This window comes from Pinus tabuliformis, chromosome 8 (assembly GCF_031772625.1).
Source record: "Pinus tabuliformis cultivar Carrire ecotype Pingquan chromosome 8, CPIR1, whole genome shotgun sequence".
NCBI classification, from domain to species: Eukaryota; Viridiplantae; Streptophyta; class Pinopsida; order Pinales; family Pinaceae; genus Pinus; species Pinus tabuliformis.
The window spans coordinates 940,832,471-940,852,368 of NC_142294.1; the positions used below are offsets into that span (position 1 = coordinate 940,832,471).

The following is a 19,898-nucleotide window of genomic DNA, read 5'->3' on the forward strand; positions in this document are numbered from 1 at the left end:
CGCAGTAGACTGAGGAGTGGACCGCACTACAGCAAGTTGGTCTTTGGCGTCCTAAAGACATTGAAGATAGGAGTTAACCCCTTCTCCCTTTTGCAACTTTTGTTCCAAGTACATCCTCTGTTGTTCGGAAGAACCTTCATACAGTGAAGACAAAGCTTCCCAAATTTCTTGAGTTGTATCTTTGCCCTGCAAGTGTGAGACCTCATGATCTCGAACTCCATCAAGTATGAACCTCTTCGCCTTTCCCTGCTCGGCCTTGTACTTCTTCTTCTTATCATTGTCCGCGGGAACAGCCACAACACTCTTGACGTAAGCTTCGAGATCGTACTCCTCCAGAACAGCTAAGATTTTGGTCTTCCATATGACATAGTTGGAAGCTCCTTCCAACCTGTCCTGATCTCTGAGCACATGTGATGCCATCTCACCCAAATTGTCGAATTGACTCCACTTGTCACTGCACAGCACTGGTCTGTTGCCCAGCAAGTGAAAAAGTCGAACTTTTGGCGAGAAAAGTCCTCTGAGGAGAAAATTCCCCTTCTATGTGTCTTCACTCTTTTTCAACAGATTTTTGCCCCGGCAGAAACCGCGCCCTTCAAGCACTATGCTGAGGCTCTGTGTCACTCCCTCTGCCTCTGCAAGCTCACGAACCGGAAATCGTACCTCTCTGTCGACTCTCTCAGAGAGATTTCCTCGGAATCTCTACTTTCCCGGCAAAGACTTCGCAATCCCTTTAAGGGGATTCGAATTGCTGCTAAATGCAACTATTGACCTCTCTACTCAGCGCTGGATTTTCTCTTCCTGTTTCAAAATCAATGCTCTGATACCATGTGAAAATTCCTAAACTCAAGGAACCCCTACTGCAGCAAAATTGAATTTACTTCGCCTACTTGACTTTAATATACATTATCAAGTTATTTTTTGAATACTGAAGTAAATTACTTCGGCAGCCTACACCAATTTAATTTGATTACATGAAGCAAGGAACAAGATACATAGGACACCGTTATTTTTTTACAAAATCGTCCCCGGAAAAACCCAATGCAAGAAAACTAGTGCAGCAGCTCTGAGGGTTTTATATTATTAAGTAGTAGTTCTCAATACAATGTTGGATGCCCTCCCAGCAATCCAGTTACAAAGAAAATATAATGGCGGAAAACTGAGTGAGATTACCTCACTTCACCCGGCAATTTCCGACTGATCTGGCAACAAAACTGGCTAACCCTGCTATCACTGCGTTGGCCCTGCGTAGGCCTTGCGTCAGCCTTACAGGCTTTGCGTCAGCTCTGCGCTGGCCTTGCGTAGGCCTTGCATCAGCCTTACAAGCTCTGCGTTAGCTCTACGTTGTCTCTTCTGCCTCCTGGAGCTTCTACGTCAACCTCTCCCGGTTGTTCCAAAAGCTCCCCGACAGTTTCGAATTTCTGCGTAAGGGCAGCGTCTCCTCTGCGTTGACCCTTCTGGCTCTGAGTCAGGCCTGCGTGAGCCCAGACTGGCCCAGCATCATTCCCACTAGATGTTGTGATGCCTCCACTAGTGGCTTTCCGTTTCTCTACCCAGTATTCTTAAACTATCCCTACCCCTCTACTGCAGAATGATCACTTAGTTCGAATGTCTCAGCTTCCTAGCCCCAGAAATCGAACTCTAGATCAATTCATTCTCTCTGAGTGTATTTCTAAATGAACCCCAAGCCTCATTCTTATACTTTTCTCGATGAGACTTCAACGGCCGAGATCAAGTCTCTAATCAACAGCTAAGATTAAAACTTGACTTGATCCACTTTCTAGAACATTCTCACCCATATTTTGTTTAATACCCATTAATACTTTAATTTTCCTAAGTTTAGACTTAGGAAACACATTAAAAATATTAATTATTTTAATAAAATACAATCTGAGTGGAAGTTCACCAAACGGTTTATGGGTTCTTTAGAACTCATGTGCCTTGGCCTCTCCACCAATTTTCATGGCTAGAGCACATCCGATGCTATCAAAAACTAACAATTATTCCAATCCTGAATCTTAATTTTTGCATAAGACAATGTTAAAATTGGCAACTAGGGCCAAACTCCATGTGGGTCATCTTATTAATGGCAGCTGATATTTTTCTTGGATCCCTCTCATCGAGAGGTGTAGGATTGATCTAAAGATCATCCAATTCCGATAAGTATTCATGGAGTTATGAATTTATTTGTGTTACAAGACAAATCGTCACAGTCCGACAGCAACTAAATAACACCCACATGTGCTCAACGTTTTAGTATAAAAAGAGATGACTTGAGAGTCATTTCACACACTTCTCTCTTGATTTCTCTCCACTTGTTTTGGGTTTTAGTGTGAGAGAAATCTAGGAGGAAGTAGCCCTAAGACATAGGAGGAAAGGAGGCTTAACAATCTTCCATACCCGCAGTCCTAAAGAAACCCTAACGTTGCCCTAAAGAAGCCCTAACGTTGTCCTAAAGAAGCCCTAGACGTTGTCCTAACGAAGCCCTAGACGCATTCCCAAGGAAGCCCTAGCTGCTATCCTAAGGAAGCCCTAGCTACAGTCCTAGAATACCCTAGATTCAGTCATCTAAAGGAGGTTTGTTCACACTAGAGTAGGCCGCATTTCATAAGGGAAATTCTGGGCCAGATTTGAGGACGGTTAAGCACTGTTGTGTGCCCTAACCAGTCCCAGAAATTACAGCAGTAATGAAGTGACAAACAACAGCGTTTTTATGGTGTGTTCGCAGCAAAGGAAGATGGGACAGCAAGGTCACATGGTGCAGCAAATGAAAATGGGACAGCAAGGTCACATGGTGCTGCAAAAGAAGATGGGACAGCAAGGTATCTAGTGCAGCAATGTACATGGGACATCAAGGTAACTAGTGCAGCAATTTACATGGGACAGCAAGTTAACTAGTACAACAAAGATACATGGGACAGCTAGGCTACATAGTGCTGCAAAGATACATGGTGCTGCAAAGGTGCATGGGACAGCGAGGTCACATGGTGTATAATATTGATGAAGCATTACGGTTGGCTACCGCAGTTGATGCAACATGTTAAGATACAGCCTATGGATGCAGCTACATATCTAGATGTAGCAGTTGGATGCAGCATGGTGTTAGAGACAACAGTATAGTGTTGCATAATGATCGAGTGCAGCCCAGTGATGGGATCATGTGATGAAGTGCAGCCATAGTGATGATGGGTGCAGCATGGTGCAGCGCAGTGAGGTGCAGCATGATGAGAAGGAGCAGCACAATGATAGGTGCAGCAAGGCAATGGAGAATCTATTGAAGCAGTATGTATTCAACTGAGTTCAGCTACCTCATGTATCATCTACTTAGAGATGATCTATGCTCTTATTTAGATAAGTCAAAATGTTGACTTCTGTTGTATATGTACTCTCTCTCTCTCTCTCTGTGTTGAACTATTGAAGAACATATAAGAAGAATTGATCAAGGGTTTCCCCACATTGGGGTTTGTCCCTGGCTAGCGCCACATCTTGTGTCCTCTTGTCTTGGCTTGTCTTCTGCAATGTATGTTTATGTTCTATCTGCAATTTACTTTAATGCTGATGTGATTGCTAATCTAGAAAAAATATTGAGCTAACTATGAAAATTGAAATAAATTGCTCTAAGCATAGAACATACCTTAAATTAACATGGTATCGGAGCTAAGGTGAAGACAAAGCCCAAGAAAGAGTGAAAAAGCAATCACCGACGACAGTTGGGAAAGGACAAAAGGATCAATGGATTCCTCATCCCTCTTCAAATTCACCAAGGGTGAAATCGAAGCAGAATGGTGTAGCAGAAGCTTCTGATGGCCTACCTAAAGATCACTTCAATGGGAAGTCCAGATCTAAGGGTGGAAGGAAAGGCAGAAGCCTTGTTTGTGATAAGTTCGGTCATTATGCTAAGGAGTGTCTAAATGGTAGGGACACATCACTTGATGATTATAACAATCATTCCAGGGACATCTTCAATGATCGAAGGAATGCAGGTCATCAAGGAAACGGCTAACTCTTCAAAGAAAGCAAGGAACCCCAGGCATGAAGAATCAAATGTTGTTTCTGATAAGATAAAGAAGCGTTATCTTGTATTGGCCCTCTCCTTCAGAGTTTTTGGGAATCTGGCTTATTGATTGTAGTGCTTTAAGGCACTTCATCAGATAAAAGGGTGCTCTCTCTAACTTGGTAGAGATGGAAATAATCATGAGATTATACTTGGAGTTAATGCCACCTATCCCGGAAAGGGTGCAGGGAATGTTACCCCTCAAGTGAATGAGGGTAACTCTATTCATTTAAAGAATCTCATGTATGCATGTGGAAGAAAGCTCTCTATGGCTTGAAGCAAAACACCCCGGGCATAGTATCAGAGAACTGGAGCTGAGATTCACTAGGAGTGAAGCCAATCCAAACCATTGCTTGAAGGTTGTGGATGATAGACCTCCCATACCGACACCTTCTGAGGATGACCACTTTCTGACAGGTGCAGACCCTCTCATTTGCAAAAGTAGGAGGGAGTTGAATTCCGGATTTGGAATGGTAAACTACAAATTCGTGACTACCTTAAGGATCTTAACTGTCAGAAGTTATGTGGTAGTAATGTCAGACCAGATTTGGGAAATGCCTCTAAGTTTCATAAACACATTCACGTTGATGTTCTTGGTGAACTTTTGTCCAGACATTTGTTTTGCAATTAGCATGATGAGCTCATATTTGGTTGAGCCTCACTAGATTGGTGCCAAGAATCTTCTGAGATATCTTCGGGGCACAATCTCTCATGGATTGGGATACACTACTGGAAATGTGAAGCTACATGGTTATTCGAATGTTGATTGGGCAGGCAGTGTGGAGGATCGCAAGAGCACTTTTGAGTGCTCGTTCTCTTTGGGTTTTGCTTTGATATCCTGGATGAGCAAGAAGCAGAAGTCGGTTGCTATAAGCACTGTTGAGACCGAATGCATAGCTACTAGTATAATCTCGTGTGAAGCTGCCTGGTTGTGGAAGCTCTTCAGTGAGTTGTTTGTACACATGATGGATACCACCGTGATCTTCTGTGTCAACCAGGGGGGATTCGATTGTTGAGGAATCCTGTATTCTATGATTGCTCCAGCATATAGACATCAGATACTACCTTATCTAGGATATGGTACATCGATGAGCGAGAAGGCTCCATCGCATTGAGACTGATGTACAAGTCACAGACATTCTGTTGAAGCCCCGGGGAAAGGTCAAATTTGTGACTTTCCCAAACGACTTGGAGTCGTTGAGAGACCCTCTTATGAGGGTCCTGCATGATGCATGCATTGAGCTCTGGGAGCTCCAGGGGGCTTGGGGTACTTCTTGGAGCAACAAGCGACCATAGGGCGACTCACCCTCCATTAATGGTGTGCTGTGTAAAGGGTGAATGGTTCAACCTTCCCTTGTGATACCCCTTGGCGACTTATGGACAGGATGAGTGGTTCTCCTGTCGAGGCATCCTACCCATGCAATCTGGGACTCATGGGAAGTACCTCTCATCTGGCCAATGAGTATGGAAATGGGGTTAGGGACCACAGTAGTACTATCGATCGACGCATCGTTGTATCTACCGTACTCCCTATGCTAGGATGACCTCCATCGATCGGGAATCAATGTAAACCGATCTTGGATCAATATGAGTGGTTTAAGACACTCTCTTGTGATATTGATCTGGGATCAGTATGAGTGGTTTGATACACTCTCTTTTGATATTGATCTGGGATCAGTAAGAGTGGTATGACACACTCTCTTCATATGGAACTGACTTCGGGTCAGTAGAGAATGGTATGAGACATTTTCGATCAATTCTTCTTCTTCATGGTTCAGCAGAGCAGTGCAGGGCACTGATGGCAAAGATACTACAGTCTCGTAGATGGATTAGCAGATGGAGTTCTCCATAATTGAGAGGGAGTGTTAAAATTGGCAACTAGGGCCAAACTCCATGTGGGTCATCTTATTAATGGTAGCTGATATTTTTCTTAGATCCCTCTCATCGAGAGGTGTAGGGTTGATCTAAAGATCATCCGATTCCGATAAGTATTCATGGAGTTATGAATTTATTTGTGTTATAAGACAAATCGTCAAGGTCGGCCAACAACTAAATAACACCCACATGTGCTCAACGTTTTAGTATAAAAGGAGATGACTTGAGAGTCATTTCACACACTTCTCTCTTGATTTTTCTCCACTTGTTTTGGGTTTTAGTGTGAGAGAAATCTAGGAGGAAGTAGCCCTAAGACGTAGGAGGAAAGGAGGCTTAACAATCTTCCCTAGCCGCAGTCCTAAAGAAACCCTAACGTTGCCCTAAAGAAGCCCTAACGATGTCCTAAAGAATCCCTACACGCAGTCTTAAAGAAGCCCTAGACACAGTCCTACGGAAGCCCTAGACGTTGTCTTAAGGAAGCCCTAGACACAGTCCTAAGGAAGCCCTAGACGTTGTCTTAAGGAAGCCCTAGACGCAGTCCTAAGGAAGCCCTAGACGTTGTCCTAAGGAAGCCCTAGCTGCAGTCCTAGAATACCCTAGACGCAGTCATCTAAATGAGGTCTGTTCACACTAGGGTAGGCCGCATTTCATAAGGGAAATTCTGGGCCAGATTTGAGGACGGTTAGGGACTATTGTGTGCCCTAACCAGTCCCAGAAATTACAGCAGTAATGAAGTGACAAACAGCAGCATTTGTATGGTGTGTTGGCAGCAAAGGAAGATGGGACAGCAAGGTCACATGGTGCAGCAGAGGAATATGGGACAGCAAGGTATCTAGTGCAGCAATGTACATGGGGAAGCAAGGTATCTAGTGTAGCAATGTACATGGGACAGCGAGGTAATTAGTACAGCAAAGATACATGGGGCAGCTGGGCTACATGGGACAGCAAGGTCACATGGTGGATAATATTGATGAATCATTATGGTTGGCTACAGCAGTTGATGCAACATGTTAAGATACAGCCTATGGATGCAGCTACATATCTAGATGCAGCAGTTGGATGCAGCATGGTGTTAGAGAGAGCAGTATAGTGCATGATCGTGTGCAGCCCAGTGATGGGAGCATGTGATGAAGTGCAACATAGTGATGATGGGTGCAGCATGATGAGGAGGAGCAGCACAATGATAGGTGCAGCAAGGCAATGGAGAATCAGTTGAAGCAGTATGTTTTAAACTGAGTTCAGCTACCTCATGTATCATCTACCTAGAGATGATCTATGCTCTTTTTTAGATAAGTCAAAATGTTGACTTCTGTTGTATATGTACTCTCTCTCTCTCTCTCTCTCTCTCTGCTGAACTATTGAAGAACATACAAGAATAATTGATCAAGGATTTCCCCACATTGGGGCTTGTCCCTGGCTAGCGCCACATCTTGTATCCTCTTGTCTTGGATTGTCCTCTGCGATCTATGTTTATGTTCTATCTGCAATTTACTTTAATGCTGATGTGATTGCTAATCTGGAAAAGATATTGAGCTAACTATGAAAATTGAAATAAATTGCTCTAAACATAGAACATACCTTAAATTAACGAACAACCAATGGGGTTTAGGTCATGTGGTAAAGGATGAAAATATTTATTGGACTTAACATGCTCACTCTGTAATATAATTAGTCAGCACAATTGTCTTGAATGTACCTGGGACTGCCTCAAATATCAAGAACAAACCCTATCTAGAGTCTCCATGCTCTCATTATCCATAAAATACTTAAGCTTACGAATGAAAATCTGAAATAGGAAAAAAAACCCAAGGTATTTTAGCATGAAGAATCCAGGTAGCCTTAAGAACTGGCAAAAGAAAAATTTTATTTTTTTGTAATGGGGAAATGAGGTTTGATCCAAAGAACCAGAATACCTACGTGATTTTCTACCCAGTTTGTTCGGTATAAAAAGCCTCAACCCACTACCTCTCATACCTATTCCTGAAATTGTGGAGGGTATGGATACTGGAAAAGCTCCAGAAGGTTCACTGCAAACCTAATCCACACTGCTCTAGATGGAAAGAGCACTCATGACTTTAATCCCTTGGAACTAGTGAAGTACAATTTAAGACCTAAAAATAAAGGCAGACTTGATTTTCCAGGGAAGGTGTCAAAGGATTTAAGATTTTTTTAAGAGAAAATCCCAAAACCCAATCAAAGGGGAAGGAAATCTTTCATGTCAATGGCCTAGAAACAAGCATCCTCAGAAATCAGGTGCGGGAAACAACTATCCTTAAACAGAGCTCTTAGAGCAAATGCCCTATTTGAGGGTTCCAAATGAGTTTTCTAATCCTCGATTGTATAGGGATGGCCAACCCCTCTGATTTTTCAATGGTTCCACATTATGCAGATTTCTATATTGCAAATATCTAAAGAAAAGTTAGAGATTAGAAAAGTTATTAGTCATGGGTTTAGTGTCATAAACTTACCATAAGGTAGCTCAATCAATGCAGTTGGCTTTGTGCGCAGACTTAATTGCTTGCAACGTTCATTCAGTGCTTTTCTTAGCTCCTCCATATCTGTTTGAATACGATCTGCTCGAACCTATGGTATATTGACAAAAAATGTCATCCTTAAATCTTTAACAAAGATGAGAACACAAAATTAAAATTGCATGGAACAAAATATGAGTGTCACCTGAAGAAGGCTATCTGCATTCCCTCCTTGTTCCATTCTCACAATTGCATTGTATAATTCCAGTTTCCGTTCCTATGCGAATGAAAGATTCAACGTTAGCAAAAGTTTTAGTCATTCAACTAGGTTATGTTCCGTAAATAACATAAAACTATGAGATGGAATTATAAATTAAGGTACCAAACAGTGTCAAAAATCACTAGCACTACCACCACACCTGAATATCTCTAAATGCAGCTTCCTCCGACGCCATACGAGCACTTGATTCACCTGCCTGCTTGAGTTTTTCCTCATACTTCTTGGACAGAGATTCAACCTACAATTTCAATTCAAATAGAAATCTAATGATGAAGAAGCTGTTGATTGTTTGGGATACAGCTATATATAATCTAAAATTGGAAATTAAATGTATTGTTCTAAAGCTCCATAAGAAGATTGGAGTTACATAGTCAAATCACAAAGCAAAAAATGTCAAAAAATCAAGAAGGCATGTTGGTAATCATACAAAGATATTTCTCTAGGGCCGGAAACAGTAATATACTGACAATGATACTAGTCTGTTCCTCAACTCTTTTCAAGTCAGCTAGAGATTAGATCAGCCATTTCACTAAAGGTAAAACTTGTTCCTGATCAGAAGAGAACAAGCTTATTGCAATAACCTGCACAATCAGAACTAAATTGAAAATCCCCGTTCCTTATAAAAGACACTATGATTCCTTCCTCGCATCAGAAGATCTAATGTCCATCAACTTGAATCTTCATCTTGAAGCACAGGCTCAGGTATACTTTCCTTCTGTCTTGTACCAGTATCCTATTCACTCAATAAATAACATTAGCACCTTATGCACTAGATTGATATTACTGTTACACAAAGCAATCTCTATCTGTTGCTTGCTAACAATAACTCAAAAGAAAGTCTTCCTAAATCCCAGAATGAACTACCTACACTTCAAACCATGCATTTGTTCAATCTATCAAGTTATAGTTTAAAACCTGGCTCATTATCACTAATGAAAAGCCCATACTTTATATCTCAAATTCTATCTTTAGAATCATTTCCATGAAAGCAGTGTATTCAATTAAAGAGCTCACAAGTTCACTAAAGTTCACACGTGCAGAAACACACGAAGACCCCCAAAAGGATATAAATGTCACTGTTAAAAACTAGGGTGAGAATTTGAAATACTATAGTCAACTTGACAAGTAGATAGAAACAAGTTAACAAATACTTCTACTGATACAATTTACAGATACCATATGACAAAAATAAATAAAATGAAAAGGTTTAGTATGTCACCAATACAGTATACATCTCACAAGTACAAAAAACATACAAATCGCAGTTGTGTTTGTTAATTTCTGAAAACCAGTGCCTGGGTAAATAGATCAGATCTACATTTACACTGCTGGAATTCTTTAACCAAATAAAGCAGCGGAAAAACCTAGAAAAGCAAGAAAAAAGCAGATCTCGTAAAATTTTCAGCTCTTCAACATTAGTTCATTATTCAAAACTTACAAGAGCTCCCATACTGGGTAAATGGCTCTGAGAAAAGAATATAACTGAAACCCAGCATACCTGAATTTCCAGCTCTCAGAAATCTGCCCCAGATCACCTCTATGCTGGACAGTACAGTCTGTACGGCCTGCAAATTAATGGCTGCCCTCTCCTTTGCTGCTACTGAAATCCATCTCCTCACCCAGAAAATCAAAAATTCCTCTTGATTTTTTCTCTTTTTCTTGAAATCCTTCTTGAGAAAATAATTATGTGTCCTCTTTTTCACTTGGCTTCCTTTTATAATTTTGAGTTGGGCCAAAGCCCTAATCTAAACAATCAAGATTAAATCTGATCTTCAGTACAGATCAATGGTTCAAAATCTAAGTTGCACGAAGCGTTGGAACATTTCGGAGTTTCCATAACAGGTATGTTTAGAAACGTCACCTCCCAAAAATGGAAACGTCGACCGAAACATCATATATATATATATATATATATAAAGAAATTTATAAATAAATGAATAACACATTATCTTGCAAAAAAAGGGGAATAAGACCCATAGATGACAATTTAGAAAGAAAACCAAGTCTATATTAACTCTATTAGATGATTAGATCATGATCGTGTTTCGACCAAGTTTGAGCCGAGTTTCTAAGTTTCGGGTACAAGTACGGCCCGAAACGTCGAGTTCCTAGAAGTTCCGTGCAACATAGTCCAATATTCAACTTAGCTCATTACTACCTAAACTTGGGCACTTTATTAAATTAAACTCACTTTATTAAAAGACATTCACTTTATTAATTAATTAATAAAGTGAACTCCCAAGTCTAATACTATTTTAATGACAATTCCAACAACTTAGACACTTTTCTTTTGCGGAAATACCCGTCAAAGCTACAATCATCAGAACTCCATCTTAACGAGGAATGTATTCTCCACCACTCCAAGATTTTCTCAAAAGAAGACAAACTTTCCTTTCGCCAAAAATTTGGTGAGTATGTCTACAACCTATTCATCTGTCAAAATATATCGGAGCTTTATTGCTACCTTCAAGACCATGTCTCTAATCAAATGGTATCTTATCTCAATGTGCTTCGAGCTATCATAAAATAGTGGACTTTTTGAGACTTTGATGCAACTCTAATTGTCAAAATGAATCATCGTAGGCTCCAGCTCCTGATCAAACAATCTTGTAAGCATCTTGTGAAGCCAAATTGCTTCATTATTAGCCAAATTAACTACCATATACCTAGCTTCTGTCACAATGAGCGCTACTAAAGTCTACTTCCTGGAGAACCAGGAAATCACTGCAGACCCCAAACTAAAACAACATCCTGAGGTTCTCTTCTGCTTTGTATCATGTTCATTTTTCCACGACACTTAAGAGTCTACTCCTTGTAGACAGTGCTTAGGGCATCATTATCAATAACCCACTCCACAATGTAACAAGACATGAACATTATAACTAGGGCCACCAAACTATTGTTCAAATACACTTATGAACAGCCCTTCAAACACTCCAAATGTCCCTACAATCATCAACAATGAGACACACCGACATACCTTTCAAGAATCTTAGCTTTTGTCCAAAAAGTTGCGGCTTCTATGCAACTATATGCCTGCTCCTATTTGGCTTTGTTAGAATCCTTTGCAGTCACCTTACGGCAGCCCTAACCAACCACCACTACATACCATTTCAATTGCTTTAAGAGACTCGGCCCTCCCTTATGCATTGTCCTTAACTCAGCCCTAAACACTCGTCCAACCTGTATAGAGAATTCGTCATCATCTTTAGCCATTGTAGCATAGATCAACCATAGAATACTCCTCTTACAGTTGTGGACTTCTCTCCTAAGATTAGACGTACACACTTAGGTTTGTCTCACATATGATTGATTGCCTTGGATGTGCACACACATAGATAACATAAGAGATAAAATTCTTTTCATTAACCTTTGACCACACCATTGAAGCCATTGTTGCCCCTTAGCCCTTCAAGGGCGCCCCACATGCTCTCAATGAATAAACCATCAAATTCTCCACTCGCTTTCACGCCCACAACTTTGGGTGCAAAGCCCATTGCTTGGGTACACTGCCCACAAAGCCCATGTGGGTCAAAATTCTACCAAACCCAATACCCTAGGGTGTGGGAGTACCTCCAAAGCTACACAAATCAACATATCACTCCCTACCCACTCTAAATCTAAATACCCCTGCAGCTTCACCCCATCTCCACCAAGGTAACTCAAGCCATACTCCACTGTGCCCTGCAAGTATCTAAGCACATGCTTTGCTACGATCCAATGCACCTATCTCGACTCCACCATGTACTTACTCAAGGTGTTCATAGCACAACAAATGCTTGGTCAAGTGTTGACAAGATACATCAATGAGACAATGAACTGCCAATACTATCTAGAATTTGCTAACTCTAACTTTGAATAATCCACCTTCTTCAGTCTGGTCACCATCAAAGTAGCCATATATCTATTGTCCACCATCTTAAATCTCTTCTAGATCACCATTGTATACTTCCCCTATCCAAGAAACATCTCTCTCAATCTTTGCCAAAACTCAAGCCCCAGAAAGTATTGAATCAACCCAATGTCTTTCGACTCACATTATGTTGCCAAGTCCTACTTGCACTCAATAATCAGTTTCTCTACCCTAGTAAGAATCAAAGCATCCACATAGAGCACCAAGATCAAGAGCTTAGATCTAACTAGGATGAAGTATAAGTTAGAATCTGCCTCACTCTTGGTGAAGCACATGCTCTACAAATAGCTATATATCTTGGAGTACCATGCCCTTGATGCATGTTTGAGTCCATACAAGGTTTTTTTAAGCCTGCATACATTTGACTCTTTGTCATGTAACTCAAACCCTTGTGGCTGCTCTACATATACCTCTTCCTCAATAACTCTGTTAAGGAATTTTGTCATCCATCTAGTGAATCTTCCACCCATCTCTAAAGTAATAGATATCATTATTTAGATAAAAAAGTATCCAGCAACATGTGGAAAATTATCCTCGTAGTCTACTCCCTCTTTCTAAGAGTATCCTCGGACCGCAAATTTTTCCTTGTACTTCTTCACACTGACATCTATTGCATGGTTGATTTTGAACAATCACATAGAAGTCACCATTGACTTCCCTACTGGTCTTGGCACAATCTCCCAAACATCATTATTCACGATAGAGTTGTGCTCCACCACCATGGCATCTCTCCATACATATGGGTTGGCTACTTCCTCAAAGCTAGAAGGCTCTAAGTCTATGATGTCAGTCATGGAAGCCATATATGTTGGAAACTTCTATGGATGCTTTCTCTCCCTAAATGTGATTCTGAGAGTTTCTACATGATCTTTGGCATCTCTCAAGATCTGCTAAAACCCATATGGGCCTAATGACCTATTTGGAGGGGCTTAATTGCCCCTCCTCCCCTGAAGATTGAACCTCTGCACAAGTCTGTGAACTCTGCTCACCCTTTGGATCCACCTGTTGGGTATCCTCTGTAACTATGGGTAAATCATGAGATTTCTTGAAGCCCAAGCTCTCATCGAACTTGACATCCCTACTCACAATTATCTACCATTGCACTAGTATAAAAATCGTGAATCCCTTCAACTCCCCATTGTATCCAACCAAAATTCCCTTCTCACCTAAGGGCTCTAACTTTGTTCTCCTGCCCACAGGCATGTGGATATAGATTGGACAACCAAAAACCCTGAGATGTCCTATCTCAGGTCTCACCCCTATGAATGCTTTGTTGGTCAATAATTATCATTGATGAGATATATATCGTTGAGCTCTCCTAGTAAATGTCACCATGAAGCCTTACATTTCCAAATAACCTTACTCTCCATGAAGCCATTATGTCCTACCTGCAATTTTGCACTTATTAATGACCAGTCACATTAAAAAATGTTTTTCACTACCTTAGAAGCAACCTCTCAATTTGATACCTATACCATCTTTTAGAGCATAATTTTGCCTTTCTAATGAGCTCTTACTTGGCCCAATACACCAAATAGTTTGGGAGATACGAATTTTTTAAGTTAAGAATATTATTTTGGACAGTGAGCCAACCTATACTAGCCTACTCATGTAGGCCTATTTGTAGAGACATGAACACTATATATTAGGCATATGTACTCACTCTTCATCCATCAATTTGATCATCAAACATAGAACAACGAGAAATAGTTCACATCTCGTGAGCTCTAAGGAAGGAGAACCTAAAAATAAGAAGAAAAGAAGCTCAGAACTTGAACAAAAGTTGTCTTTCTAACTCGTACAAGGGTCTTACACCTGGACAAGCTCGGTTTCTAGACAGAGGCTCGGATCCCCTGAATAGTGATTGCAGATACCTCAGTTTGGTGAGGAAAGATCTACGAACTATGGCTTCACACTACGAACTGTGCAGTGTAACAAATGATACATCTTCGGACAGTGCTATTGTAATCTACTACCTTCAAATTGTGGTGCAGAAGCTCGATTCTTCCTATGGTGTGATCTCCTTGCTCAGACTATGGTGCATTTTCTTGTGGTGTGATCTCCTTGCACGGATTATGGTGCATCTCCTTGCTCGAATTATGGTGATCTCCTTGCTTGATTCTTCCTGTGGCTTGGATTTGTGACTGTGATATGATCTCTTGGCTCGGACTGTGGTGAATCTTGACTGAGCCTTAATCACAGTAAATCGAATATCCTAATTGTGCCTTCATTAACACAGTGACTCGAACTTTAGCCTCCAGCATTGCTCAAACTGTGGTACAATATTTTGGATTAAGACTTGTACACTCTTCTCAGACAGTGGTAACAGTGGTGGATTGTCTATGGTGCAGTAAAGCGCAATGACCTGTTTGTACAGTGGCTTGGAACTTGAGATATAGTTGGGCTATGGTATTATGAACTGAGTTTGCAGCAGCAAGTCTAATGGTGGACAAGGTACAGTGAAGAGTAAAAGTCAATCTCAAGTATTTATGGAATAGTGAAGAAGTTCGTCAAGGATATTCATGTAAGTACATCACACATTCTCTATTAAAAGAAGACAAAAGGATTGGTGTCCTAGGGGTTGGTGCCTCTAAACCCAAGGTTGGAGCTTTGAAAAGAATAAGGTCAAATCCCTAGAGGTTAGAGCCTCACTAAAGTCCAAGTTGGTGCTTGGAAAACAGTCATCATTTATTGTACTCAATCTTTTCTATACTTAATAAAATCATTATTATACATTTCTCTGATTAAATTGTGAAGAATCTAATTAGTAAAAATAACAATTGAAAAGAAATATTGATTCACCCCCCTCTCAGTATCTCCAGCATGCTTCCTCTAGGGTCTTGTCCTCCAGAATAATGTTGCACAAAGCGGAGACATTCTTTGGAACCGAGGCGTAGGGAGCGTGATTTTCCAAAAATATTCAGAAGCGAAGAGTCTTTTCTATATATATATATATATATATTGCATTTATAATAATAATAATATTAAAACATCCAAAATACCAAACTAGTTGCACAAGATATGAAAACATGCATATTTGTACATAAATCAAGATAGATATGGCATCCATAATACATCAATGATTAATTATTCGAGCATCAACCATCTAGATTCTAGCAATTACAACAGACATAATTAAGAATATCACATGACACAGATAATAAACAGTAGAAACTTAGAAAGTATCAAAAATTTAAGCATATAATAGAAAGTAGACATTTAGAAGCTAAAACATTCAAGTAACTTATCTAGCAAGTTAGCAACTATCAACATGAGTCATGACCAAATAATAATGTTTACAAAATAGGCCCTTTGGCCACCACCAATCATGCATTGAACTAGGAAGACTGAAAAGTTCAAATTCACAACACTAAAGTCTAAGACTCTAATCTATCATCTTTAGACTATGACAAAAAAAAGTAGTGAACTATGAATCTATCTACTAATCTCTCCTTACACCACCACAACCACTATGTGAGCCTCCACGTGGTGGTAATGAAGAATATGGTGGTCGTGGAACTGAGGATTAAGCTCCTCGTTGATGTTGTTGAAAACTCAAACATGGGGACCATGGCATTAGACAGGGGTGGCATCTCAACACAATCATCATCATCCTAGATAAGAACATCCTCCAATTGCTCTAAATACAACACTCCATCTGGGTTTTCACCCCAAACCTTCATGTATTTATTTTTCTTTGCCTCCTCACAATAATGGGACAACAATCACAAGTTGTAATGAACATAAACCAAGCTCTCTACCCGATTTACATTTAACCTGTTTCTTTTAACATTGTGGATGAAACTATAGGTGCTCCAACACCTCTCTGCAGAAGAAGTGTTCACCACCTACGAGAGCACTCGTATTGCCAAACATTGTAGATGTGGAGTAGCACCTCCATGCATGTTCCACCATGCATGAGAAGACAAATTCCCTCAATCTCTAATTTCATGATTAGTCCCAAATGCACCAGTGACAAGGATATAGTGGCTCAATTGTTTTCGTATGGTGTCACACTTCTCCTCCTCATGAACTAATTTATCCAATGCTTTCACATAACCAACTAGAACCTCTAGATCTTGGTGTGGTTTTCTCTTAGTCCCCCCACCAAGTGTTGGTGTTGAAAGCCATGATACATCATAGTATTTAAGTGTAAGAACATATGCTAAAGGCATGCAAATGAATGTTTAGCACTTCCTATCGATTTTCCACCTTTGCACAAATATAATTGTACGCAGTGATATCTCTAAGCTCAATAATGTCTTTACCCCAACTCGCTATCCATTTGCTCATACACCTCCCCAATTATTGATCAATTTGAATCTGAAAACTTGATTATGTAATAAATTGGCTTGGCAAATTGCAAAACATATTTAACCTGTGACCAAAAGTGATTGTCAAGAATAGTGTCCGCTACGCTACTACCATCTCTATCAACGTTCATCGCATCCCATGAATCACAAGTCACCATAGCACTTAAAGCTTGTCTCACCTTCACTAGGTGCCTAAAGGTCAGGGAATTGCTTACAAATCTAGTTTTTCAAAGCTTATGCAACTGCAACTTGGAGTGAGTGCCATAAAATTAATTGACCCTTGTATGCCCGGTGACATATTTAATGAGTTGATTCCCTCTCTTGTATAGTTGATTAATACATCCACATTCTTTACACTCCACAATATCATGCATCAAAAGGTTCAATGTGTGCACCAAGCACCCGAACCAAAAAATGTGTGGATGAGTCTGCTCAATGATTTTTCCTACTCCCTTACAATTTGTTGCATTATCAATGATCACTTGAACCACATTATTAGGACCAACATCATTAATTGTTTTCAATAAGAGATCTGCAATGTTTTGAGGAGATGCAATAATAAAGGAGTAATGACTTGCAAGAAAGACTACACTGCTAGAAAAACCACTAAGAACATTTATCAAATGTTGGTTTCTAACATTTGTCCAACCATCTAATATAATGGATACCCCACAATCCGCTCACTCATCTATAAATTGTGTCAAATCTCTTTCAATCTTTGTTTTTTCTCTGTCTGTTAAATTTCCATGAAACTCTGCAACTAATTAGATGAAAAAGTGAAAATTGAAACTAATTTACTTTCACCAAGATACAGAGTTTCTTAACAATTCATAAGCAATGGGGTGAAAAAACAGAGATAAAAACACATACACAAATTGACACACTTGTTTTCTCAGGAAACCGATAAGGAAAACCTACTTCCTTGATGTGGAATTTTATTGATTGTCTTGGACCAATCGAATCTATTACAAAGCAATTTGTCTCACTTGAGAAACTGTTTTGCTTCTCTCACAAATCTCAGCTGATATGGTTGTTCTCGGCCTGCCTTGATCACTGCTTGATCTCGGCCCTCTAGCTCACAACCAATCCTTTACAGCTTCCTTGACTTGCACTGCAAACCCTACTCTTTTGCTCGATCCTGCTCCTCTTTCCTTGCGCACTTGGAAACCCTATTTCCTTGTGCAAATCTCCTATTTCTTAGCACTTCTCAGCTCCCATTTTCTAGCACGCTTGTGCCCTATTTCTTAGCGCATTTTCTACATCCTATTCTTTAGAACTCAACTTCTATTCTCTGCGCACAACCAACCTCCTAGATTTTAGCGCACTTGTGTCTCCTATTTCTTAGGAGGCAACCTTTGCACTCTCCACAATCAAGGCTCCCCTAAGTAAATCGTGTTGTCTTGTCCCACAAACCTTGTGTACAAAACTATGATTTCCTATGCCTCTGTCCTCCTCTTTATAGGCCTAATTCGAGCATGCAAGGAGACCCACTTCAAATTTGGAACTCGGGTTTTGTTGACGAGTTAATTGAGAGTGACACTCTTTCTCTCTCCAATCAACATTGGAGTTCTTAACTCGTCCTTCCTTCAATCAAAACTGAAGACTAACTCGCTCTAATTGAACCTCTAACTACCACCTCATTCTGTGATCAAAATGATGTAGACGACTTAACTAAGAGTGACACTCTTTCTCTCTCCAATCAACAATGGAGTTCTTAACTCGTCCTTCCTTCAATCAAGGCTGAAGACTAACTCGCTCTAAATGAATTTCTAACTGCCACCTCGTTCTGTAGTCAAACTGATGAAGACTCTGCTTAACTGAAGTTCCAACTGTACGCATGCTAACTTGATGATTATTCTAGTAAACTGGAAATAACGTATCCTAATTGAAGTCTAAGTCATGAGCTCACACTCACTAAGAGAAAGACAATTCGAGGTCTTCACTGGATAAGGCACAAGCCAAAAGACCTTGCTCGCTTGATGACCTTAACCAAGTCATGCCAATAAGGCGAGAAAAGCACATTAAATGGTATACCAAACCACTTTTGCATCCACGTCAACCCTCCCACCAATATTCAGGAAATTTGTTATTGTTCTTCTAGATTTAGAGGTTCCAAAAGTACCAGGGGAGATGAGTTATGCCCACCAAATCTAGAGGTTGCACTTGCATCAGACTGAAGCTTTTGTTTCTTACTTTTCTTTTGTGCAGTCTCCTCCCTTTGGATGTATTTTTGCTTTTGTTCCATTGATACCTTGGCGAAAATTGAGATCCCTATGGCACCCTTATTTTCATCATTGCCCATTACCTCACAAAGATGCCTCCTCACACAAGTATATAAACCACTATAAGGTTTTCGTCCATGACAATCAAGAGGGCATAAAAACTTTCCACCACCTCTCCCAACCTCAAGCTTTGTCACAAATTTCCACAAGGATCTCAATGCAATTTTTCCCTTTGCATTTCAGAGCTCTCTTCATCGCCTTCCCCTTCAAACCCTTCCTCCTCATCATACATTAGATCACTATGAGTGACACCAGTATCTTCTATTCCTACCCCCAACCAACACCATGAAAACCAAAAGTGGAATGATAATCCAAAAGAACACCATTTTAAATGGACAACCTGCAGTAGAATCAGCAAGAGAAAGAATGGGAAAGAGTAGGATAGGAGGAGAAAACAAACAATAATGATTAGAAAATGGGGGAGTTAATTGGGGTTTGCACTTAACTCTTTAGCTCTTGAGAAGTTGAGAACTTGAGGTCCTCCAAGCTCTCTTTTTCTCTATCCTCAAACCTCTCACAAATATGATCACAAAAGCTTGTTATCTCCTCTCTTCTCTAAGCTCAAGCCAAAGATGCAAGAAAGAGGAAAAGAGAGGGGGAAGAGAACTTTTAACCTCATCCTCCCTTTCCTGAAACTCACCCCTAACTCACCTTAGGTCACACTTAAAACACAAGTCAAGAAATAAAAAATAAAAAGGTGACTCATGTAACCA

At 40.2% G+C, this 19,898-nt stretch overlaps 1 protein-coding gene across 1 annotated transcript in view; it reads right to left on the reverse strand.

Moving 5' to 3' along the window:
• Positions 1 to 19,898, reverse strand: part of LOC149238595 (uncharacterized) — a 224,754-nt gene that overhangs the window by 98,557 nt on the left and 106,299 nt on the right. The window contains exons 8-10 of the mRNA XM_089373103.1: positions 8,817 to 8,915; positions 8,603 to 8,674; positions 8,395 to 8,509 (exon numbers count right to left, since the gene is read on the reverse strand). Coding sequence (XP_089229229.1) covers positions 8,395 to 8,509; positions 8,603 to 8,674; positions 8,817 to 8,915 — 286 coding nt within the window. The remainder of the gene's footprint in view (positions 1 to 8,394; positions 8,510 to 8,602; positions 8,675 to 8,816; positions 8,916 to 19,898) is intronic.